This window comes from Medicago truncatula, chromosome 6, assembly GCF_003473485.1.
Source record: "Medicago truncatula cultivar Jemalong A17 chromosome 6, MtrunA17r5.0-ANR, whole genome shotgun sequence".
NCBI lineage: Eukaryota > Viridiplantae > Streptophyta > Magnoliopsida > Fabales > Fabaceae > Medicago > Medicago truncatula.
In genome coordinates, this window is record NC_053047.1 from 39,104,529 (window position 1) to 39,131,249 (window position 26,721).

General features: G+C 31.4%; 1 protein-coding gene across 1 annotated transcript; it reads left to right on the forward strand.

The window, feature by feature from the left end:
- Positions 1-233: 233 nt before the first annotated feature.
- Positions 234-7,354, forward strand: LOC25496850 (syntaxin-81). The gene is made up of 8 exons (XM_013597559.3): positions 234-403; positions 2,159-2,253; positions 2,494-2,577; positions 2,964-3,068; positions 3,848-3,991; positions 5,972-6,214; positions 6,310-6,441; positions 7,018-7,354. Exons 2-8 carry the CDS (start codon positions 2,176-2,178, stop codon positions 7,159-7,161), a joined length of 930 nt encoding a protein of 309 aa, XP_013453013.1. The 5' UTR covers positions 234-403; positions 2,159-2,175; the 3' UTR covers positions 7,162-7,354.
- Positions 7,355-26,721: the final 19,367 nt, after the last annotated feature.

The following is a 26,721-nucleotide window of genomic DNA, read 5'->3' on the forward strand; positions in this document are numbered from 1 at the left end:
AATATTTTTGGACATAAATACTCAAAAAAATTAACCAATCATACACTACATTTGTTTTTGAGGGAAATGAGTACATATGAGGGGGTAGTATTTTATTTTTTTCCTTTTAACATTTTGATTTGATACTTCTAGAGATTTAGTTAAATTGTCTCACACATTTAGACCTCAACTTTAAAAAAATTAGAGATTCTACCCTACTTTTTATGTTTTGACCACTCTAAAATATGTTATTTGCACCCTAACCTTAAAGATCTCCCTACTTCGCATCTAACATTTCTCTCTACAGTTTCATCCCATCTCCCATTTCGCCTCCGTCCAATCCACCGGCGGCAGCCTCTTAGCCGCCTACCACCTCCAAGTCCGCCCTCTGCACCGTCTCTCTCCCAGTCTCGCACAATAACAGGTATCCTCTATCTCTCTCTCTCTCTCTCCATTTTCTTTTTTGAATCTCAATTATTAGGGTTACTCAATTTGGGATTTTTTGCGTTTGACTCTAATTATGTTTAATTGATGATTGATTGTATAATCCAGATCACCGGCGATATATTTATGTTATGAAATCATTGCTAAGGTTTTTGATACGTTCAAAATTGGGGATTTTGTGATTGTTAGTTGAGGATTTTTGATATATCCAAGTGGTTTCTTTTTTAACACCATTGCTGTCAATCTCGAATAGCGGATTTTTAAAATTCCGCTACGCAATAGTGCTATATGCCGTATGCCCACTATTTGAAAACATTTTGTACTAAATAGTGTATCACAGAACAATAGCAGTTTGTCTAAATTCCACTACGCCATAGCAATATAGTGCCGCTATAGCTGCTATTTAAAACCATTGTTTTATATGAGTAAAATGTGGTGGAAACGAAGAAAGAAAAATCACATTATTTTAAAAAAAATTAGAATCTGTTTGAATAGTTTATGAGGTAAAAATTTTTGGCTGATGTTCATGTTTGGATTCACAATGTGATTGTCAGAATCACGGTGAGTCACTTCAATTTTGGCAAAAGCTACACTTTGGAGATTAAACAAAATCACAGGGACACTGTGATTCTGCCAAACCAAATCCACTGTCAATCCGCACATGCATCAGTAGCCCACACACAACAAACTAGGTTTTATTCAACTTTGCAAGAAGTGATTTTGCATAGCACAACAAATTGGGTTTTTATTCCTGTTTCCATATTATTATTATTTTTTTATTCGTGTATAAATGCTCATTCAGTTTTTCTATCCTCTTTAGCAATGGTCACAACTCACAATGTCTTTGATATATTTTCTTTTCCAAAAGTAGTATATCACAGCACAATCAACTATGGGTTTGCAGACCTTCCTATTAACATTTATTCTTTATATAGATGATGTTTCAAGGCTGAGAATCAAGTGTCTGTGTTCCATGGCTAAGAGCATTTCATGTAACATTTGTGATAGAAGGAATAGGATAGTAGTTTAAAAGTGTTTACATAAAATATGATGATTTTTACGTTTTGTTATGAATAATATCTTCAAATGGCTAAACATAAGCTAAATAGACTGTTGATTCAAGCATAGAGTAAGTGAAACATTTTGTGGCCTTTCTGTTACATCGAGAGGAATGTTTATCATGTGAGAAGTCTGCTACATGATATGTTGAAGTAAAACAACGGTTTCCAACAAGGTAGTTTCTAAGTACACTTTATGTATGTTTAGGATTGTGTTTTTCTTAAATTGAACGTGAGAATGGATGCATGGTTGAGTTTTGGTACCATTTCTTGGTTAATGTTCATAATTGCCCAGTTTTGGTAAACAATGCAGACTGGCTTAACTATGTATCTTAATATTTTAGATGTAATTTTCAATGACGACACTGTTTCTTGATGGTATATAGTGAGTATCGGACCTGCCTTACTAACTAAAATCGTTGGAAGTAAAACAAATATTGTAATGAGTGACATTAGCTTAAAAAAGAGGTCTGTGTAAGAAACTAGAAAATCTTCAATGGTCTCATTTCACTCACCCATCCATTTCATTTGATTTTTTTCTATATGTATTGAGAGATTCCAATTGGTAGTGTGGTCTGGTCTGTATGTCGTTTTTAGTAGTTAATATATTTTTATTGGGAGTTATATTTGTAGAATACAAAAATTTGTGAACCTCCACTGATGATTGATGATAACAGATTTGGGATATTCGTAAATGGCAAAGGCAAGGGATAGGACTGAGGACTTCAAAGATGCCGTGCGCCAAAGTGCTCGCTCTTTGGGATATGATGAGGTATATATGAAGCTTCACTACCCTCAATTCATTTCTCTTCCTAAGTTCTCATTCACTATTATAATTTCTATTCCTAATAATTCAAATCATGATCTTTTTCCTTTGCAAAAAAAAAAAATTGCCTCAGTATCATGAATCTTGAAAATTGAATGTTTAGTATTGCTATCTGTTGCTGGATCAATCTTATTCTGTCTGGTTTGAACTTTGACTCTTGTGTGGTGTGTTTTCATTCCTTTGCAGGCTAAATTGGCATCCATTTTGGCATCTTTCATTATTCATAAACCTCCACAAAGGTCCCCATTCACCAAAGCTGCATTTAAGACGGTAGGCTCAGCATTGATATTTTAACTTCTGGCATAATGTTGCTTTCCCTGTTGTCAATCGTGGATTGCAGAAAATAGCGGTTTGTTCAAATTCCACTACGGTACAACATTATAGCGCGTTGTAGCCACTGTTTGAAAACACTTTGTACTAAATATAGTTTCACGGAACAGTAGCGATATGTTCTAATTCTGCTACGCTATAGTGCCACTATTTGACAACGCTAGTTACTTTAGGAGAAAATCAAATTAGTCACTGTATAATTGGTAATGATTTTGTTTGTGCTTTAGAAGTTAATGGTTGTTGTTTCATTAAGCAAAGGAAGCAGCACTACTTTTAAATGATGTATATTTGATTTGATATTGCTTCTCCTTGTTTGTTGTTAGTAGCTCGAGAGTATTGGAGAATTGGACCATTTTTTGTTAAAGCATAGAAAGGACTATACAGATCTGCATCGAACAACTGAACATGAGAGAGATAGCATTGAGCAAGAAGTAAGCATGTGACATCAGCTGATATGCTAGTTTTGAAAGTATTTTTGCATGTTAATTAATTAATAATCAGAAAATATTGATTGGTATTACATTTCCTGCCTTGATCACTATCATTATTATTTCTGATTGGTTCTTGGTAATAATCGGGATTTTCACATATTTCTTCATTGTATGTTCGTCTCTAACATCGATAATTTTCAACTTTCTCACTAAGATGTAATACATACAATTTAAATTTGTTTTCTTAGCCAGCCTAGCAATTTGGCTTGTGAATTATTATTTTATATTTACAGGTCTAACTAAATTCTATTTCTTAGGCTGGTACTTAGTTATGACATGACTATCAGTTCTGTCATTATAAGATCACATTGGGTCTCATTTTACTTCCGTCCTAAAGGGTTCCCATAAACCAGTAAAAGTTGAATTTTCACATACTTGGTTTTACATCTTCTGTTGACATCAATGCGCTCTCCACAATCTATAAATAGAACTTTATTTAAGTCTGTTAAGAAGTTTGATATGCGAAATGGCGAGACCTATTTAATTTATATATGTAACTGCTAAATAGACTTTGTTTCTTGTCTTGCATCAATACAATTTTCTCCCATTGACTTGTTTGCATCTTCGCCTTTCTATATAGCTTTCCTTTAAGTCATCTTTCTTTATGGAGCCAACATGTTTGCAGTTCCTTTATTGTATATAAATTAGTTAAACATCTTGAAATGTTGTACAAAGTTTTGCTTATGATTTACTATTATTTTGTTATTAATTTGGTGCAGGTTAGTGCTTTTATTAAAACTTGCCAGGAACAAATTGACGTTCTTAAGAATAGTATAAACAACGAAGAGGAAAACTCAAAAGGTTGGCTTGGCATTACAACTGCAAAGGCTAACGCCGACACCATTGCCCACAAACATGGCGTGGTATGGACTAGTGCTTGTTATATTTTCAATTATTAACTTATTAGTTATTTATTTTCTGCATGGTGTTGCCAACATAGCTAAACAGTATAGATTGCTCATCCCCTTTCCTGAGGGAAAACACAGGCCACATTACTATAAAGATTCATGCACAGAAAGTACTTTTTTAAAGTTGCTCTATTGAACTCCGGTTACTGAAACTTAGAGTTTGATTGAGTGAGGAGTGTTTTGAGAGAACATGATCTGAAAGAAAAGTGCTGTGTGTTATGAGAATTTAGACAAAATTATAGGTATGTAGCTTGAAGAGGCTTAACGCTTAAGGCATCTGCTAGCTGACTCAGCAGTTACAACAGCTAACTACCTGATACCATAGTTAACTGAGTTATACATAAATAGCAACACTGCAACTGTACAAGGGGAAGTTTATATTATACAAAAATACAATGTGTTTACCTAGTTACTACCTGTCTCCCTTCTTCAAACTCAGCGGAGGCCGCAATTCAGGGCTGGTAAAACACCCTTAGTTTGGAGGAAGGATCACAAAATCTGGTAGCAGAGATAGGTTTAGTAAGAGAGACAACCAATTGATACTATGCTGGGGTATGAGAAATCATAAGAATTTTCTTTATAATTTTCTTATGGACATAAACTGGATCTAACTCTATATGCTTGGTCTGAATATGTAAAACTGGACTATGAGACCATAGAAACTGCACTTGGATTGTTACAAATGTTGTTTCTTGTTAACTCGATTATAAATCTTTATGTAAACTCGTGTAGACTTGCATAACCTGATATGGTAGTATTCTGGTCATATAGATGAAGAGGTAGATGGAGACAGAAGAAGTGTGAAATAGGATTGGATATGGAAACCAATACTCATTTAACATAACATCCTTAAATGCCCAGATGCAACCATCTTGCAAGACATTTGCACCCTTTGTGATTGTGTGATAAACCCAAAAATACACTCCTTGGATCTGAAATCCATTTTAGGCTGATTGTAAGGCATCAGAAATGAAAAGCAAGCATGTCCGATGTTCTTAAATCCTTGTTATGAGGTAGGGTAGGAACTTATTAAGTGTGGCATGGGGAATATAATTAGATTGCTGATGAACGGAGTCTGTTGATAGGTATACAGCAATGCAAAAACTGAAATCCCATTAGGAAAGCGGTATGGAGGAGGGATGGGCAAGTAGAGTTAGACCCTTTTATACTATTTGTCAATTTATTTTCAACCAAACCATTTTGGTTAGATGTGCTAGTCAATCTATGGATGATGCCAAATTTATTGAGAAATTGTGCACAGGTTCTAAGCTCAAAGCATCCGTGACTACATCAAGTTCTTGGTCTATCTCAGATGTATACTGTGCTGTAATCTGAGGATTTACAGCTAGCTTGGCAGAAATAGTGCACGTGAAGTTGACTGGTGCTGAGAAGTCAATTTAGTAGGAACTGGAGTTTTGGATGAATTAATAGGATAGCCAGAGAGAGGATTTACGTCACCAATGGCTCAAGAAACAGGTTGTAGATCTTAGACTCTTGGTGATTATGTCATTATTGCTAGTTTAAGGCCCAAGTAGAGGCTCTAGAGTAGATACCATGTTAGCGTTTGAGTGATTGAAGAGTGTTTGAAAGAATGTGTTGAGGGAAAAGAAAGTGCCGTCTCTGTAATGAGAGTTGATAAAAATGATTCTTATATACTTCAGAGTATACGGTGGGACTTCTATAGGCACTAAGCCTAAGAGTCTTAAAGTAGCTACTAGTTACCAACACTAACTGAATATATTGACTCAGCATATTAAGTTTCAACCTTTAACAACTACTCTATCTACCTGATACAAGAACCTGTACAATGGCAAGTACTACGATATAAAAATGCAAGATGTGGATGTTATACTAGTACTAACACTGAATACTGTTACATTCATGAATTAAGGTGCTGTTTGCTTTTTGGGTTCTAATGTTAACCTAATTTTTTAGGTTCTAATTTTAAGTGAGAGACTCCATTCAGTTACGGCACAGTTTGATCAGCTCAGAGCTATACGCTTCCAGGATGCTATTAATAGGGCAATACCACGAAGAAAACTTAATCGTATAACCAAGAAAGATTCTACCGAAACCTCTAATTCAGGTGATGTGGAGCTCAGGGAGCCTGATGAGTTGCGCAGTGAGCCTATAAGAGTCCAACAACAACTATTGGATGATGAAACACGTGCCCTTCAGGTGATAAAGATCAATTCCTTTCAAGTTGTTAGAATACAACTTATTTTGTTATTTGATGTATCATTTATTTATTTGAGGCTTTTTTTCTTATGTAGGTTGAATTGTCTAGTCTTCTGGACACAGTTCAAGAAACTGAGACTAAGATGGTGGAAATGTCTGCATTAAATCACCTGATGGCTACACATGTTTTGCAACAAGCTCAACAAATTGAGCATTTGTATGACCAGGTTAGATAACATATCATATTCTTCACCCTTCTATTTGTTTGTTTGGTTGTTTATGTTTCTGTTTTTGTGGATCTTTTAACGGTGTTCATCTATCTACATATTTTGGCAAGTGGGTAGTGTAGAGCGTAAATCTATAGCTTTCATAAGCTAGGTGGTTTGAAAAGGTTAGAAAGAAAGTTAGAGAGATGAGGGAGGTAATTAGAGTTGAAGAAGGAAAGAAATAGATGACATAGGGAGAAACAGAGTTGTGATGGTTGATTCAGTCTCAAATTCAAGGCTTAAATCTGCAAAACTAATATTTATCATAGTAATCCTAAATGAATGACAACCTGAAATAAGTCAATTAAAAGTGCCTGAGGAGTAAAATACTGAAAATTTTGAAACTACATTACATAATCAATATCTTTATACCCCTAATAACCATATCCTCTGTATTGTTTTCATACAATTGATGCATAATTTTTCCGCATTTTCGATGGCTCTAGTATAGTAAGATAACCGGCCAATTTCTTATTGCCAACAACAATGTGTATGCTAAATTTGTGAGAAGCTTAACGGTTCTGTTGCCTTTTACAGGCTGTTGAAGCTACTAAGAATGTTGAGCTTGGTAACAAAGAACTCTCACAAGCCATTCAGCGGAATAGCAGCAGCAGAACATTTCTTTTACTATTTCTGTTTGTGCTCACTTTTTCCATCATCTTTCTTGATTGGTATAGTTAAATTGTTTTTGTTTGTTGCTAACACAGTGTGCATTCTTATAGCACAGTCTCAATTTCATATTACTGATTATATATGCATTTGTTCACTGCAAAATGCATCTTTTTCCTGATAAATAAATTAGAGGGAGAAATGTGATATACCAAACGATTTGAGTAATTAATTTTATGAAGGGAGTTATGATAAATTGATACAAGACTTGAGATGTTGGAAAAGTTCCTAACCGTTTATACACTTGATTTGTCACATCTTTTATAATGAAGTATTATTTGGGATTTTGACTACTTTTTTTTTATCATAAACCCCCTTGAGATTGAACTTTTATTATTGTTGCCAATTAAAGACATTTTTTTTAGAACAAAAAAATATTTTATTTTTTGTTTTGTTTTGGTTTCTTTCGCCGAGGTAATGTTGGTGGCATCCCTCTCGCTTATATTTGAATCTTAATTCGTCGTGTTGTAGAAGGCTAGTATCTTTCATTAGACATAACTCCTCTTGGTAAAAATATATCAATTTCTTAATAGAAGAATACAATTCATTTGAACAACATATAAAATAACAATACAACTTGACATGGCAATAATTATCGCATAAAGAAACACCAGACAAGTATTAATTAAAGATATTTTCATAATAACTTAAACGTATTGAAAATGTTGCTTATTGTTATCCTAATGTAGAAACTCTATAGAATTGATGTTTCTTCTAACTCTCTAATATTAAATCAATTTTTTTTTATTAGTGTTAATAAAAACAAAATTATTAATGTTGTTTGAATACTGTTTAAGATTTTCTTCTTTGTGTTTTTTTACAAAATATAATGTTTATGGTTAGATTGCATTATGAGATGTGGAGATTGCTCTTGTGCTTGGACATTGTTTCGAGGGGGCAATTTTTTTACTCAACTTATGGTCAAAAGTGAATTTGAAGATTCTTGTGTATGATTTCTGACAATTTTAACTTTTTTTTTTAAGAATAGGGACAATTTTAACTTATAGTCAAAATATCCCTATTTTGGTTCACCCTATTGAGCAAAGGTTAAATAATATTTAACTGACAGACAAAATATCCCTATTATGGTTCACTTTATTGAGCAAAGGTTAAATATGAGGTGGTGGTGAAATAGGAGTGTTGATTTTGGATAAGTTGATTTCGAATCTCAGCTTCTCTATAGATGTCTACAAATTTTCTAATACTTTTTTTAAAACCAGTGTATCATAAGCTCTTTTAATTGATATTTTTTTAATAAAAAACTAAATATTAATTGAAAATCTCTTATAAGAGTATCCTAACGACAAAATTTTAAGGAATTTTCAAGTGGCTCTGAAAATGATACATCATATTTAAACAACTTATTTATATTTTGAGTGAAGGTTAAATTTGATCCTTTACAATTTTCTCACAACTTAATTTATCCTTGACAAAACAATAATAATAATAATAATAATAATAATATCAAAATAGTTTGATATTTTCATTCGAAGAACATATTAGTCTTTAACTCATTACAATAGATAAACTAATTTGTCCTTCAAACGAAATTTTTATTGGGAAATGTTAACGAATGTTCCTGGGACACTCTTTAAGATCCTTAAATAGTAACTTTTTATAAAAATATGTGTAATCAATGCATTAGAAATTAAAATACTTAACTTTTTTATAAAATAATTTCTTCTTTTGAAATTCTTAAAGAGTGCCCCGGACACTCGTTAACAAGACTTTTTTATAGGAAAAAAATGGTAAGAGACAAGAATGTTCACTCTTATGTCTTATTTTACTTTAATGGTTGATTTTTATAACTTTATTTACACTCAACTTGCAAGCCACTATCAAGTGCTCTCACTATAGCACAACAAAATGATTTTTATTTGTATGATACGGCAACTTATTTATGATATCCGTTAAAATAACCCACTATGAAAAGAGTGGAAAAATATTAGTTATTCGAATAGGAGAGAAAAATGCTTTAAACTAAATAGGAGGTTAAAGTGATTTTTCTTTTATAATTAAAAGGCATAGGCATCGAATCATTGTCTTGTAAGTTGTTAGTTACCATAGTTAATACAATTGTTCTCTCTCTTACGAATAGAATTGTTCTCATTATTAAAGCATTACTAGTAATAGTGAAATTCTTGTTTTTGTTGTGCACAATTCACAAAGATAGTTGTTCTCATTATTAAAGTGAAATTCCCATTGTCGAGACAACGGGAAAAAGACGATTTGGAGGGTGAAAAATCCTAAAAATGAGGTAGATAAAAAAAATTAAAACTTCAAAACTAAAACTCAAAATCTAAAATAATGGTGGTGCATAGCATTGGTGGTCCACCTAGACAATATCAATTATCAAAGGGTCATATCATTTGTCCAACTAGATTGAAACTTTTGACTTCTTAGTATCGGAAGTCGTTGACCTTCTACATAGAGTTTAAATGATCATGCACATCAATATCATGTCTCATTGGTTCATGAATATTGTGCTTAGGATGATTGACATTGTCATTCAAAAGATCTAACGACATAGTTTTCTATCTGTTTGATTTCTTTTTCTGTCAAGTAACCTAGCGGCTAAAGAAATTCATCTTAAAAGTGAATAAGTGAGGTGTTAGGGGTTCGAACCTCAACCCCAGTATATAATATGCATTATCCTTTACCAAATTAATCTTTAATATATAAAAGTATATTTTCAATAAAGAGATTCCTGTGGAAACTTTAAAAACTTATATGATGTTCACCCATGATCATAGTGGTTGAAAAATGTTACAGACATCCTTTGGTCAAATCAAACTTTTACATGTGTTTCTCTTTGTTAGGTACGGTGGAATTTTCAAGTCATAGATTAATAGGCTTTTGGATTTTTCTTTTCATGCATGTCATTGCTATATTTATGGAAATGAGTTCTCTTATTATTAATTTTATTTTCTCCATTACTAGAGTTTGGGAATGATATAGAATATATGAATGATATTTGAATTTAACCTCATGTATCACTATCATATTTATGCTTGTAAAGTAATGAGAAAATGAAAAATGAAGAGGCTTCATTATCTTTCTTTTCTTTTTTTAACTAAGGATTCGTTATCTATTTTAAGAGTATATTTTTGCATGTTTTAATATTATTTATTTTATAAGGAAAATATATTTAAGATATCTCTAAAAAGAACCCACTATGAAAAGAAAAAAAAAACCATTGAAAATGCTTAGATGTCAATACATAGTGTGTCATATTCCATTGTCTAAAGGTTCTTTTTTTTTTAGTTTAATAAAGAAGAGTGACCAACGAGTTGGATCCAACGAAAAGAGTTGGACTTCAAATTCGTGACGAATAATCAATATAAATATAAGTTGAGAGATGTGTTAATCTTTAGTGTCTTCTATATCTTGAGTATGATTAGTTCAATTTTTATATATAAATATATAAAAAACTAAAATGATGAGTGATTTTAGCAAACGTTAGAAAGATCAACATGATTTTTCTTTTTTAATTTAATTAAAGGTCATCGAATCATTGTCTTGTTAGTTGCTTAGCTTAATACAATTGTTTTCCTTGTTAATTGATTACTAGTGATAGTTAAATTCTTGTTATGGAATCATATTCGACCTATCTACCATACTTTTCAATATCTTCATCATGCCCCACTTTGCCCAACAGGCCACAAACTCCCATTGGAGGTCACCCTCTAGACAGTGGGAAAAAGACAATTTAGAGCAAGAAAAAACCTAAAATAATGTAGATGAAAACATTAGTTTTCAAAAATTCAAAAACTAAAATAAAAATTCTAAAATAGTGATACATTGTATGTTAGTATAAGTGTCAATTTATATAGTCCTCAAAACTTGGCCCCAACATGTTTGGGTCTAAAAGCCTTGAATGCTTAAAAGCCTCCATTTATATAAGTCTCCAAAACAAAAGTCTACCTCACATGTCCTAACCCCCACCCCCCCGCTTTTTTCTAATCTCCTTTCTTCCTCTCTCACTTCTCAAACCATAGCTTTTCTTCTTCTTCTTCTCATAGTTTTGACCCAAAATCACCCCTCCGATTTCTTTTTTCATTCTAATTGAATAAATAATTTCACATATTTTCTATTTTCTTCCGTTTGCTTTTGTGATTTCGTCGTCTCTGAACGACTCTGTTTGTTTTGATTTTCCATCTTTGTACGGTGTGTTTTTGATTTCTCGTCTTAGTGCGGTGTTTATTTGATTCAGGTTGAAAGATTAGCTTTGAACAAGTGCAGATCCGATCAATGACAATGACTTTGGTGTCGTCAACGTTGCAGATCCGGAGACATGAGTATTCCGGAGACATGGATATAGTCATATTAGTCATATTTGTAGGCATAGGTACTTTGTTGTTTTATGCTATTAACATAGATGTTGTGAGTTTGTTCACAGATTTATCCTTTTTATTTTTAGCCAATTTGAATTTGTATTGTATCGATGTACTCTATCAATTTAAATGAATGAATATCGTTTATTTTTGTCAAAAAAAAAAAAAAAGTTCTAACCTTTTTTCCAACAGAAAATAATTCCAACTCTTTCTCATGGAAAAATGTATTTCTTTTCCACAAAATATTTTTTGAGTTAAAAAAATTTCATAAAAAATTACCTCAAAAACATTATCAACTGAAAAACAAAATTTGACCATGAAGCCTCTTGACCTAGACCCACAACAAGATAATGATAATGGATTGAGGAAAAATAAATAAATCTCAATATGGGTCATAATAAATAATGTGGCTTAATCCCCGTGAGCTTAGCTCAGTTGGTATGGATATTGCATTATATATGTAGGGGTCGGGGTTCGAACCACGGACACCCCACTTCTCCACAAATAAATTGTGTGATCTCTAACTACTAGACTACTTGACAAAAAAAAATAACATGGCTTATTTGACGGTTCTAGGTATAGATGATCCAATATTAATTATAAATTTTATAAGGAGGAAGAAAATAGATAGATATATCTTATGTGATGAAAAAGACTAAAAACGCTTTGGATCATAGTGTAAATGTATGAAATTTTAATGCAGGAAATCTTCTTCCAAACTTTTGAATTTATCTTCATCTCTAGACTTTTTTTTTAAGAAATTAAAATGGAATATATTAACAAGTTGTGATGAGAGTTCCTTAGTATATGATGTACTAAAGAACCACCCCAAAAAACAAAATGTCATACAAAATATATACAAGGATCAAAGGTCAGTCGATACTCAAACAAATTAAAAGGTCCGACCACCATCTCTGAGAGCCGCACACAAACGTGGCATTATTAGCTTTTAGCCACCATAACGAATGGAATTTAACTTTATCTAAGAGCTGTAAAATAGGAGTTTCAATGTTGTTGAATATCATGTTATTGTGTTCACTCCATAGCAGCCAAACACAAAGAAGCCAAATTAATTGGAAAAACGACCGACGCGCCTTTGAATGACCTGTGTAATGAATAAATTGAAAGAAATGGTCACTAATATTGTGAGGGTCTACACCAGACACACCGATCCAAGACCTGATATGCTGCCATAACGACACTCATAGCCGCACCCTGACACGCAGATAGCTCCCTAGGTCTGAATTAGGTCGCGCCTTTGGAGGTTTATCCTGGTCGGTAACTTGTCATTCAGCATACGCCGAGCTACAATGGACACCTTCAGAGGAACCTGCTTATGCCATACAAGGTCTCTTGTTGTGTCAACTGTTGAAGAGACCAGTGTTGTCAGAATCTGATAGGCACCTCACACAATGTACCCATCATGCATGTCTGGATCCCACTGCCCACATGTCAATAATATTAGCCTGCACAATAACACCATCAAGTAATTGCATACACTCCTCTAACATCTCCTTTTCCCACGTCCAAAGTCTTCTCCTCCAACTCCACGTCCCTCCTCCCAACCAAGCGCACACATATCAGCCACAAAACTTAAGTTATTTGTCGCTAAGGGTAAATATGATTCAACTCACAATTTGAAGGTCTAACACAAACCCTTGAAAAATAAGGGTGAGCGTGAGAATAGTTCTTTCTTTCAACCTTTAGGATGGGGGCTAGGTCACCATTCTTCTTTAACAATAGGTAAATATCACATATTATTTTAACTATTTTTCTTTTGTCTAATGTATTAAAAATTGGTTGATCCCTAGTGATTGTTAATAAGTAGTTAGGTACTTAATTTGTGAAATGTCCAAGCTCTATATATACAGAAGATCTCATGTACTCATTCATTTTAGGATCTTAAATCAATCAATATGAAATTCAAAGGTTTATCTCTATATATAAAGTATTTAAATAGTGCCCTTAAGGCACCAATTATCATTTCTTTTTTTCTATTTGAGATAAATCTTCTAGCTTATTTTTCTATTAGACGGATTTTATTTTATTTTTTGCGTTCTGTAACATATCGACAAGGCCAATCATTTTAGATTAGTTGAAGGTAAGAGTTGCACCTTAGACAAAATAAATTATGCTTTCGCCTATACCAACTCAACTTGGGAAATTGCTTAAAAAAAACTTGGGAAATATTCATTAAAAAATTTACATATGATAATATTCTGAGGCTTTTTTTCAACTCAAAAATTTAAGACATAAAGCCCTTATTTAGGCTACGTGGCTCTTGAACCGACCTCGCATATTGATACAAAATTACAATATTATCTCATATTCAACATATGCTTTTGATAGTTAAATCTTGTCCTGTTGAAACTAAATCCTAATTAGATCATATACAATTGATGTTTTTTTTTTCTTTTCATTCAAGCTCAGTCTCAAATTTTAATTTTAATTTCTCGATCAAAACTTCAAATTTGGCATTTTTTTTCTACAAAAAGTAAGACCCAATTTGTTCATCAAAATAAAATAAAATAAAAAACTTATGATGCTCTCCGAGTTAAGATCCTCTCTATTTATATTTCTCTCTGTTTCTTCCATTTAGAGAAATAACGACACAAAAATATTTGAAAAAGGTATAAAATAATTAATGATTGTTGAACACACTTAATAGTATGATTCACTATCAATTTTTTTAGTAAGGATCCTCTCCATTTATGAAAATAAACGGATGAATCCATTTAAAAAGAGATACACATAAAAAATAGGATGTAACCATCATTAATTTTTATTTTTATTTTTTAAAAATTTTGTGTGTCTATATCTCTTCAAATGATAGAAATGGAGAAAAACATAAATAAAGAGGATCTTGACTCCAATTTTTTATGTATATCTCTCTTTAAATTGTATACTCCATTTTTTTTATGTATATCTCTCTTTAAATTGTATACTCCATTTATTTTGTCGAAAATATCTCAACTCATCTCCCATAGTTAATGATGGAAAAATGTTATAGACACCTTTGGTCAAATCAAACATCTTGGTCTTTGAATAACAAAAGGTATTATTAACCGGTGCCTCTGGAACACTGGTTAATGAAGCAAATATAGTAACATTACATTAAAACTTATGCAGTCAACTCATTAAAAATCTAAAAAGTATTTCTTTTAATTTAAAACTTTTTTTTTTATTTCCTTAACCAATGCTCCAGGGACACCGATTAACCTTACCCATAACCGATAAGTCCATTATGGTGGATCATGTGTTTCTTTCTTCTTGTCAGGCAGGCACTGTAGGTTTGACTATGGTGGAATTTTCAATTCATCAATTAAGAGGCTATTTGAATTATTGATTTGTTCTCTTAGTATGATAATTTTATGAAAATGTATTGTGCTTTTTTAACCTCAAATTACAATGTACTCCCTCCGTCCTGCAATAGATGATCTATTTAAAAATGTGCAATTTTGACTTAATTTACTTTGACCGTATTTTTCTACTAATATACAAAGATAAATAATATCATATAAGATATCGTTAGATTCGACTCAATAATTATTTTCAAAATATCAAATTTTCATAATTTTTCTAATATATTATTCAAAATATTTAAGCTCAAAGTTATGCATTGGCATGCATAATAAGATCAACTATGTCAAGTATTATGGGACGAATGGAGTATAAAGCATGTTACAAAGACAACTTGAAAGAAATAATCATATCCTATATATAAAAAAGTATTCGTAAATCTGTACCAAAAAAATATATATATATATTCGTAAATCTATCACATTTTGTGGTATTTTTCAAATTTCACGTGTATTATAGATACAACTTGAAGAAATAATCCTAGTCAAGAGTTGAACCTTAAACAAAGAGGATGCAAGACATTACACTTTTACAATCTCAACTAGGAAAATATTTGTACACAGACTTTCATCTTATATATTTATAACAAAAATTAAATTATTATAAAGTTTTTTCCAACCCAAAATTTTTGAGATCTAAAGTCCTTGTTTGGGTCACGTTGTTCTTTGACCAACCCTGAGTATAAGTAACAGAGCTAGACAAAAAAGTTTGGGGTGACCGCTATCAAATAAACTAAAATATATAAATCATATTGCATACAACAAATTTAAGTTGTAATAAATTTCGATCTTCCTCTTAAAAAACGAATCGATTTTTCGACTATTCATCTTAACTTTTATGTTGCAAAAAAATAAATTTATCAATTTCAACCAGTTTCAATTTCAATTTCAATTTAACTATTATGAACAAGAATGTTTGAAATTGACAAAGGAAGATATAGTAAATTCCAAAGAATAAAAAAAAAAAAAAAAACTATTTCTTTTTAAATGGGGGTGCCAAGGCTCCCCTTGCACCCCTGCCTTCGCCACTGCCGAGTATAGAGAAATGAAAGATAATCGTTGGACTTTTTTAAAAACAATTTATAATTTAAGAATGAATATTTATAATTCCCTCCAAAATGAATTATAAACAAAACTAGTAATTAAAAAATTAATGTATGTGATTAAAAAAATTGTCAATAAAAATCAAGTTTTCACTATACTTTTTTGTTTATATTTCAAATTCAAATGGAGTATGATCTAGGAAAGAGGGAGACTAGTGACTGGTATGAATTATGATGACACTTGATTGATCATGGAAAAGGAATGCATATGTTATATGTATGTGGTCCACCTGGAAATAGAATCATATCATTCATCAAGACAACACAACTCTCCCATATTTCAGACAACTACCTAACTACACGCGCGCGTGACCTCACTTGCTCCACATACGTATTGCTGACAACAGAAATGGTTAAGAAATTAGTGTCCCCAAAACCTTAAATAATTAGAATTGATTTGGATAGAACTAATTTGAATTAATTTTAGTTAAAAGTAATTTCAACTAAAAGTGGTTTGTGTTTAGATATATTTATAGAAATGTGAGTTGAGTTTTAAATATGTTTGTGAGAATCATTTCTAAAATCAAAAGCTACCGATTGTAACTTCAAATAAATCAATTATGAAGGCAGAATCAATTCTACACATCCACAATCAATTATGGTCTCTCTAAAAGAGGAACCAAACATACACTTAGATGAGATGTAAGATATTTTTGTTCAATTTACCATAGATTATACGTTTGAATTCAACTTTAAGAGTTTTATCTGATTCGAAGAATTAATCTCTATAATTTCACACAAATGTCGTTGGGTAACTTGTTACCTCTGAGTGGGAGTGGGTGACATTTCTCCAATAAGGAGTTGTTGGAATATCGTATAATTGCAATGACGCAATCATGAAACGTCAGCTTGCCAATTTGAATGACATCACTCTCTTCTTTCTAAACACATCTGTCTACTTTTCACACTCAAAGTCTTCATAATATCGTTATTTAATTCTAAAGTTCTTTATACAATTATTATTATATTATATACTCCATTATTTTCTGCTCCCCTTTTAATATTTAATAATCTAGTTTATATTTTTTCAAAGTAAAGGTTTCACTATCTCGTTTAGTAGTACTATTATTCTTTTGTACAGTTGGTTAACGTTTTATTATCTTATTACTTAGTGCTCAACTAGTATTTTAAAAATACAAAGTAGTGTTAAGTGTTAACAATAATCATCTTAACTTTTTTTTTTAATATTTATTCTTTTATTGAATAAAATTCTTGTGTGTAATCACCACTTTAAAAATAAGATCTACATAAAAGTTATGATCCACATAAATTGATACGAACTGGGTTAAAAAAATTCTTTGAAATATATAAGGTCATTAATCTTTCATCTTTTAAAAGTTTGTGTGATTCTCTCTTAGATTACATTATCATAAAATTTATTTCCAACATATTTGAATTATACGCCCACATATATAAAAGAAAATATTCTTTAAAAAAAAAAAGATATTCTCTGACAGTGAATGAAATTTATAGTTGATTTTTTATCCAAATCTTATATAAACTCGTGTTTTCACATGTCGGTGTACAAAATAGGCTAATTGTGAAGACCCAATTTCCACAATAACATTATATTTTTAAGTGCTTTGTACTTTATTCATTTTTTATCCACTTTAAAAATGATTCTGTTGACAGGTCAAAATTACATACTAATTTCGTCCCTAATTACAGGGCTCTTTTAAAAAAATAACAGGAATTAAGATAGTGAATATTTGTATTAAATATATTTGTAATTAGTATTGTATTTACAATTTTATTCTTTAAGAGAGAGATGATTTATATTTTCAACATGTTATTTATTGTTGATTGAAGAAAAAGATATATAATTAATAGGGGCATGTATGTAAAGAAATAATTAATATAGTTGGAAATAGCAAAGGGATCTTATAAAAAGATGGGGTCTTATAATTAAAGATGGGGTAGTATAAAGTATGAGTAAAATATAATTAGGGACGGAGGTAGCATAAAGTATGAGTAAAATATAATTAATTTTTGGAATAGTTGCACAACTTGCTTTTAATTTTGGTCAAAGATTATGTTGAACAAACAATGTGAGTTCTCTCGTCTCTTCATAAATTTTCTACATAGTCATTAGTCAAGAGTAAAAATCTCTTAATAGTTATTCAATTTATTATATGGTGTACTCTATTGTAAATTGTAATATATCATTGAGGCTGTAAAGCAAAAGTACACAATTTATTTTTTTACGAGAGAAGAAAATTTTAAAAAAAAAATATTAAGAAACTAATCTGGGGATATTACACTCAATCATATGAAACCAAAGCTTAAGACTTAAAGAAGAACGTAAAAATTAAACAATCATTCAAAAGATGGAACTATGGTGACTCAAGTTATAAGGAAATCAACACAAATGTTAGCCTCCATGTAAATATGCGCCAACAAGATGTTTCAATCTAGAAGATGGCTAAGGCGAAGAATGTCAAGTAAAAGGATCGAAGGGTTGTAGTGTGAGTGGAGATAAATAGAACAATATGACTAACATCCTAAAAAAAGTACACAATTGAAAACCCCTTAATAATAATTAAAATATAATAGAAAAAATGTTTAATACTCCCTCTGTACTAAATTATATGATGTTTTGGACATTTAACATATATTAAGAAATGTAATTAATTGTATATGAGAAAGAGATATTATGAAATGTTTTACAAAACTATTCTTAATAAATGTTATGCAAAAAAATGAATTAAAGAATTGAAAGAAGATAGAGTAATAAATAGCTAAAAGTATAAGAGAAAAAGTAAAATTAATGTTCCATTGATATTTTAAAGCGACTTATAATTCAGAACAAATTTTTTTCCCAAAACGACTCACAATTTTTGACGGAGGGAGTAACAATTTCGGTCCATTTGTTTTCCTTCGTTCATGAAATTGATTACCCATATTAAAAGATGGGTTACACTTCGAATGAATTGAACTTTGGTGATATTTGTGATTTTATCTATAATTCTCTCATAATCATCTATCATCCTCTCTCGTCAAAATACAATAGAGTCACCAATATCACTAATACACAATATCACCCAAGAATTTTTTTAAAAAAGTTGTAGTTTCTTCCTTGTGTTTATAAACTAAAATGATGATGTGGTGTATCTTAAATGACGTAATATACCTTTTTTTGAAAGGTAATATACAATATAGAGATTATAGAATTATCCAAATAAATTAATTATTTACATGTTATTAATTAAATCACATAAATGAATAATTTATGAAGCTCGAGCTCAATTTCTAAAGGATTTTTCGTGCAATTTTATACAAGAGAAATGTTATTTGAACAATTATTTTATAGGACAACTAAATTATACAAAGAAATATAGGTTTTGACACGAAAATCGAAACAATATAAAAAAAAATTAAAATATAATGAGTATGAGATAAAAAATTATCATAAAATGATTGTTCGAATATCATTTTTCGTATATAGAATCTCCCATGTTATAATGCCCTCTGTTTTGGTGGATACACAAGATAAAAATTTAAACCAAATTAACAATACTTTTTTACTTTTTAACCGAATTCCTCTGTTTTTTTTTTTTTAATAAAAAGAAGACTTCTTTGACAAAGAGAGTCTTATTCTATACATCAAAAAGAGAGAGACTTATTCTATTCTTCTCCAAATCATCACAAAACATATATACACCATTCATATTCATATTCATATTCTCATGCTTCTCTGATCTCTGTCTCTTCTGTATCAAATTCATAAACAAACAAACAAATATATTAACCTTGTTATGGAAATTGAGAAGAGAAAGAAGAAGAGAGCTACAAAAGAAGATGAAGAAGAAGATTGTGAAAGAAGAATGAAGCAAAAATTGAAATCAAAAGGATCAAAAGAAAAAGAAGAAGAAAATTGTAGTGAAACTCCAACAGAAGAAGAAGTTGAAGAATTTTATGCAATACTCAAAAGAATGAAAGTTGTAGTAAAATATTTTGATGACAAAGGAAAAGGTGGAAGAGAATGGAGGGAAACGCTAGAGAAACCGGCGGAGCTCGCGGTCGTCAGCAACGTAGATGATATCGTCGTTGTCGACCGCGGCCGAGAAAATATTAAGAAGGAAAAGATTGGTGGGGAGGTGGTGATTATAAGGCAAGCTTTTGATTTGAATGATGTGGCACCGGAAGCTGCTGAAAGTGGTGGCGCGTGAAGTTTGTTTCTTTGGGGTGTGAGTGCACGCGCTGTCGGTGTAGCATTTGAAGGTTTGGTTTCTCCTGCTCCTAGGATGTTGTTACCTTGTTTTTTCCGAACGTGAGATTGCATCTACACCTGTCTTTTTTCTCTCCCTTTTTTTTGGAATTAATAATTAACCTTTTTTTTTGTTACAATAATTAACTTTTTTTTTATAATTATTATAAGTATGTAATAATTTAGCAGGTTAGCAACGTTGTTGATCGGTGAACATTTTTTTTGTTTTTAGGTTTTTTTTGTGTTTTTGTTTTTAGTTATCTTTGTATGTTTTATTCTGGAAATTAAACATGAACTTGTCTTTAATTTCTTTAAATGGTAAACCTCTTCCCCTGTCCAATTTAAAGTTTAATTAGTGGGATGAAATTATAAAATTGGCCTCTTTTCGGTCACTATTATAAGCAAAAATCAACATTTTAGTTTCATTCATTAAACGATGTATATGATATATAATAAATATCATATACATCATTAATTGAATGAACCTAAAATGTAGATTTTTTCTTATAATACTTATGTGCAAGTGTGACTATATGTCCTACATCGGATAGAAAAGTGGAGGTTGAACGTTATATAATGAGAGGACCCATTAACTCATTGCCTTAAGGTTTTGAGTAAGAGTGTGGCGTTTTTTCGCTTGTGTGGTTGCTCTAGCCTCGATGTGGACGGTCTCCCAGACTCCCCTCAATGACCCAACTGTGGAATTAGAGTCCCGGTTTGACGAAGGGTACGACCGAGGCAACTGGTGTTTTGTGCAGAAAGCAGCAACGGCAATACAAACGTGTCGATCCGTTGCGGAGAAAGCATGAACGGTGGTACGAGCAAATAAGAGCTTCCGCTTGAAGAAAAGCATCATGATTTGACGTCTCTCACTTGAGGGAGAGTGTTTTGTGCAAGAGTGGATTATATGTCTCACATCGATAGAAAAGTGGAGATTGAACATTATATAAGTGAAATGACTCATTACCATAAAATTTTGATTAAGAGTGTGATATCTCTCTCGCTTATATGATTGCTCTAATCTTGATATAGGCGATCCTCCTGTCTTCCTTAGTGACCCCTGGAGGATGTACTGTCAAAATAAATTTATTAGGCCACATTTGTTGAGACCAAAGTTACAACGTGAATATAAAATCGACCATAGGTTCCAAACTGAACAGCTAACATCAACTATCAAGGTACTACTAACCAGGGTCGGCCCATAGCCCGTCGAGGCTGGGCGACGACACCGGGCCTCCAATTTTTTGGGGCCCAAAATATTTTTTTTTATATGTAAGACACGAAAATAATGTTTATATATCTATCAAAAGCAATCCATTTCAGTTTGTACAACTTGCTACAGTGGCGTGGCCCCTTTTTGTTGAGTGTGAGGTCATGTGTTCAAGGCCTACCAAAGTGTAATTTCTAATATTTTTTTTTAAAATGGCTTATTTATTTTTGTTGGGGCCCAGAATTTTTTTTATTTTGCATTCCTTATAAAATTAAAACCGGGCCTATGAATTTGTTAAGACGGCCCTGCTACTAACAATACCTTCAAAATAAATTTATTGGGCTGTCCCTTCTGAAAAATTGAATTCACTTATCCTCAATAGAGACTGAAGTGGGCTCTTTCATACTTTCCAAATTTCTCTTTTTTTCAAATGTCGTTGGTCAACCGGTATTTAACGGTTGTTTGGCTACTGACAGTAGTTAAGTATCGTTTGATATTTTTTAGATTGATTTCACCATTTTTTAAATCGATTTAACCGATTTAAAAAGTTTCTTGAACACAATTAACTATTGTTGAAGATGAATGAGAAATTTTAAGATGAATGGAAAAAAATTTAAAAGTGTAAAGAGTAACTTTCCAAAATTATTACCATCATTTCAGATTGCTCAAATTGATACTCCAAAAAAGGTATAGCCTAACTCATCAAAAAGAAATTAAATGATTGTATTAATCGCATTATGCATGCTGGTAAAAACTATGAAAAGAACTGCAAATATATTTGCAATAACCTAAAATAACCATGCCAACACCTTGTTTATCTAACAGCAAAATTAAAAGTATTGCAATTTCTGAACTCTAGTCCATACAAGCTTTTGGATTTGATATTAGAAGAAATAAATCATTCCTAATAAATAGTGTTGTTGATTTTTCTTTTCCTTATTGTTATTAGAGGAGGTTAACAAGAAACACAAGAATTCTAAATAAACAATAGCTTAATTTAATGGAATAGATATTGTCATGGAATATCTACCAAAAAATAATATTGTCATAGAATAAAATGTTATAACACTTTTATAAAATACTCAATTCTTATCTCGTTGTTACAGCCTAATAGTTTTATTGTGAGAATGTTTTCGAATTCGAATCTGGTTCACCACATTCTCTCTCACCTGTTTATTTAAGTATGTGTTGAGCACCGTACCAATAACAAAATATAATAGAACAAAATAGTTTACACCTTATGTCCATGTTTAATTTTCTCAACAAATATATATTTGTCAAATATATATATTAAATTCCAATTTTCTCATTTAGAATTGATGATATTTTTCAATAATTCGGGTAAGATGGAAGGCATGGGCTAAAGTTCAATAGCATTTTGGGCCTTGCTGAATAACAGGCCTATCTTGGTCCATGTTTATATTGTTTCAGATTATAGAATTCCAAATCACCTAGACTTTAGAATATAACACAACACATTTTAGTAGAAATTCTCGAATTTAATATTCAAAAAATTTAACATGCAAATACATTTCATATTATAAAATTTGAACTGTGACAAACGCTCAATTTTCAAACACTAATGGCTTCTGCATATTGACATATTTCAAATTCTATAAATCAAACACATAAAATAATGGTTCAACTTATAGAATCAAATCCAGAGATGCACAAAAGAGTTCCGTTTTTGTGATCTTACGACAGTACATGTACTCTACATTAGGAGTAACACATTTCAAAACATAATAAAGAAAATTATACAAACACATGATCTCCTAGGTCCTTTAGTGTCAATACATTATAAAGAAAAGGCTTAAATATGGAAATGGTCCCTGCAAATATTTGACGTTTTGGTTTTAATCCCTATAAAAATATTTTTTTGGTTTTAGTCCATGCAAATATAGAATATTTGGTTTTGGTCCTTGGTATTTTGTTTTAATCCTTGTAAAATCATTTCATATTGAAATTGGTCCATATAATATTCATTTTAGTCCTCATTTTGAGGGACTAAAAACAAATATTCTACATATTACAAGGACCAAATCCAATATGAATCAATTTTACAAGGACTAAAACAAAATACCAAGGACCAAAACCAAATTTGTTATATTTGCAGGGACTAAAACCAAAATTTCAGATATTTGCAGGGACTATTTTTCACATTTAAGCCTAAAGAAAATGACATAGGCCTCAAACACATGCTCTCGAGTAGCCAGTGGTGCCTAAAAATGGTATGGACAAATCTTAACGATTCTTACTTCTCTCTCGCAAATGTGTTTGGCCATGTTGTGTACATACAAACCCATGACAAACATGACCGATAGCCACAAGGATATGGCTGCCAGCGCCTTCTCCTGCTCAATCTCCACTTACTGCGGCTCATGCACATGCCCTACTAGCTCGGTTTGAGGGACTTATTGAGGCTCTAGATCCTAAAAACATTTGGGTTTGTCGCCCCTGAACTTCCTCGCGCGATCCTTCTAAATCGAGGCAGTCATGCTCATCTTATTATCCCTAATGCGACTGACATGTGCGTCCATATCTTTTATATTCACAATTTCAGAGAGAAATCAAAAAGCTTGAAAAAAAATTACAAGAGGAATCAAAATTTTGCAGTCATGAGCCTATTTTGGATTTTAGAAATTGAAATGTTGAACACCTCATTTTGAATTCTAAAATTTGAAATCAACAAGTAATTAGGGGGAAAAAAATTAAACATCAAATATTTGAGCAAATGTTAACTAACCTCTTGTTTAAGTGTTGTAAATGCCTCAAATGTGATATATTCGAGCAACTAAATTTGAGATATGGGGCAAGCGTAACAAGACTCGAATTAGATTTTTTTTTTGAGTATTTTAGGATAAAAATATGTAACTATGGAAATGAGTGAAGGAGGCTTGGTAAGTCTTTTATATTGGTATGGCTCGAATTATATAATTAAAAACATGTTTTTAAATTTTAATTTATAAAATCTGAACAGATGTAAAATATAAAAGAATAAAATATAAAACGCATAAGAAGGGCTGAAGGATGATAAAAGAATCTCATTTTATATTCATATCAAAATTGGACTTGAAACCATGGTCTTCTTGGATTTAAACATATGGAACAATAATTCACTTTACAAGAGAGGTGAACACATTATTTCCTCTTTACAACTAAATAAAATGATCAATAATGTCCCCGTGAAATTAGTTCAGTTGGCATAGACTATAGACATCAAATAATATATGCAAGGGGTCAAAGTTCAAATCCAGGACATCTCACATATTAACCTTAAAAAGATGAATTTCTAACCATTAACATACTTGATAAAAAAATTGGCCAATAACGGTGAGCAAAAAGTCCATGAAAATTGTTTTTCTCACATCAAATTTTACTTAAAAATACATGAAAAATACCATTTTACCTTCAACTGCAGTTAACTGTTGTTCGATCATTCCAACGGTAATTAACTACCGTTCCACATGTACCGTGGAGCATGAAAATTGAGTCAATCAGGCATAAGTTAGTCAGGCAACAATAGAAATATTGGGGAACAAAACAGGGTTTAGAATTGGAAAAATTTAAAAGAAAACCAAGACGAAAAAAATTCAATTTAAAACGTGACTCCATGCTCATAATCCACTCTGCAGTGCTCCAATTGTATATGTTCATAAAAATTAATTTTCATGCTCTGCGGTGCCGTTGGAGATTTTTTTTTTTTTTTTTTGAGTTGTATAAGTTAACTGTAATTGGGAGTAAAATGATATTTTTCTAGGTGTTTTTAACCAAAATTTGATGTGGAAAAAGCAATTTTCAATGTCCAGTAGCAAAATCATACGCTTCTTGGATTTGAACATATGGAAGTCCAGTCTATTCAGCAACATAAAATGTTGTATCCATCATAAAGATAGATTTTTTATTTTCATACCCCCCTACAGATCCTACTGACCCTAACTTTATCAAAATCCCCCTATTTTATTATTCTTCACAATTTTTAATTCTTCGGATTTATAAGTTAGTAGTGTTGGAACAAAATATGTCTAAACAATGTCTCTTAAGTTTTGATGATAATAAGATATTAAAAGTTCAATTGAATATGTTAATATTTGTTCAAGTGTGCAAGATCATATACTAAAATTTATTATGTGTTGATCAAAGAATTGGTTTTGAAAGAACAAATTGAAGAGAAGGTGATTTCATGAGAAGTTGTTGTAAGTCAGACTCTGAAGATCTCCTAGACTCTAAAGGTCAGGATCTAGACTAGTTAAAGGACAAAGGAGCTGAAGCTTTAAAGATCAAGCCTTAATTATTGTGAAGATCATGCACAATGGTTCTGAAGATATCAGAAGGTCAATGGATGTCATTTTCAAGTTAAGGTACAAGAAGGACAACAGTGTACGACCACTACTCACTACCTCCAACATTCTGATGCGCGTTGTACTAAGATACATATGTGTCTCTATTGAAAAAGAACGGTTAATTCCTTTTCAAGGAAAGGATTCAAATACATTCCTTCATAAGACATTAACCAAATCAAACAACAAATCAATATTGAACGATCAAGCTTCTCAAAAGACTCTTTGATGCGCTGACACTCTCCAACGTCTCTTTTCTACCTCTATATAAAGGATTGAAGATATTACAAGACTCTGCAATATTTTACAAGTGCGAAAACTCTGTCAAATTCATTACGCATCAAACACTTAGAATTTCTTATAAATTTTCATATCTTAGAAATTCTTAAGTCTAGAGTCTCAACTGATTTGTATTTGTGAACACCTCTGATTGTATATCAAGTGTTCAACCAAACAATTATTTCTTTGTAATCTTTGTTTGTTAGAAGTTTCTTGCTTGTGTGCTTGCGAATATGAAGTATTTTGCTTGTGTGCTTGAACAATTGTAATCTTGTGTGATTATAGTGAAAAATCTCATTCTAAGTGATAAGGAGACTGAACTACTTCCAGGTTGTGGAATGAACCAGGATAATTGCTTGTGTCTCTTTCTTCTCTCTATCTCTTAATAATTTGTTGTACGTAACTCTGAAAATTGATTCAGGTTCTGAATTCTATCAAAAGTTGAACTTTGGACTTGGTTAAAAAGAAGAAAAAGTTAACACAATTCAACTCATTTTCTTGAAAAAATAAATAAATTTTTAAAAATGAAAATCTGAGTTCTTTGGAAGAGAAAAAATTACCAAAGTTTTTCGGAATTTTAAAACTCAAATAATTTCAAATTTCTTACCAACATTTTCTTTTTTATTTATAAAAAATAAGGGGTTAAAATCGTGAATAGAATTTGTTTTAAATAAATTAATATTTTTTTTGCAAAACTCACATTATTCAGTTTACTTTTACGAGAAACTTTATTTTAAAAA

Coding starts and splice junctions, on each gene's coding strand:
- LOC25496850 (XM_013597559.3), top strand. CDS start 2,176: ATGGCAAAGGCAAGGGATAGGACTGAGGACTTCAAAGATGCCGTGCGC. Junction 2,254..2,493: donor GCTCTTTGGGATATGATGAG/GTATATATGAAG, acceptor ATTCCTTTGCAG/GCTAAATTGGCATCCATTTT. Junction 6,442..7,017: donor TTGAGCATTTGTATGACCAG/GTTAGATAACAT, acceptor TGCCTTTTACAG/GCTGTTGAAGCTACTAAGAA.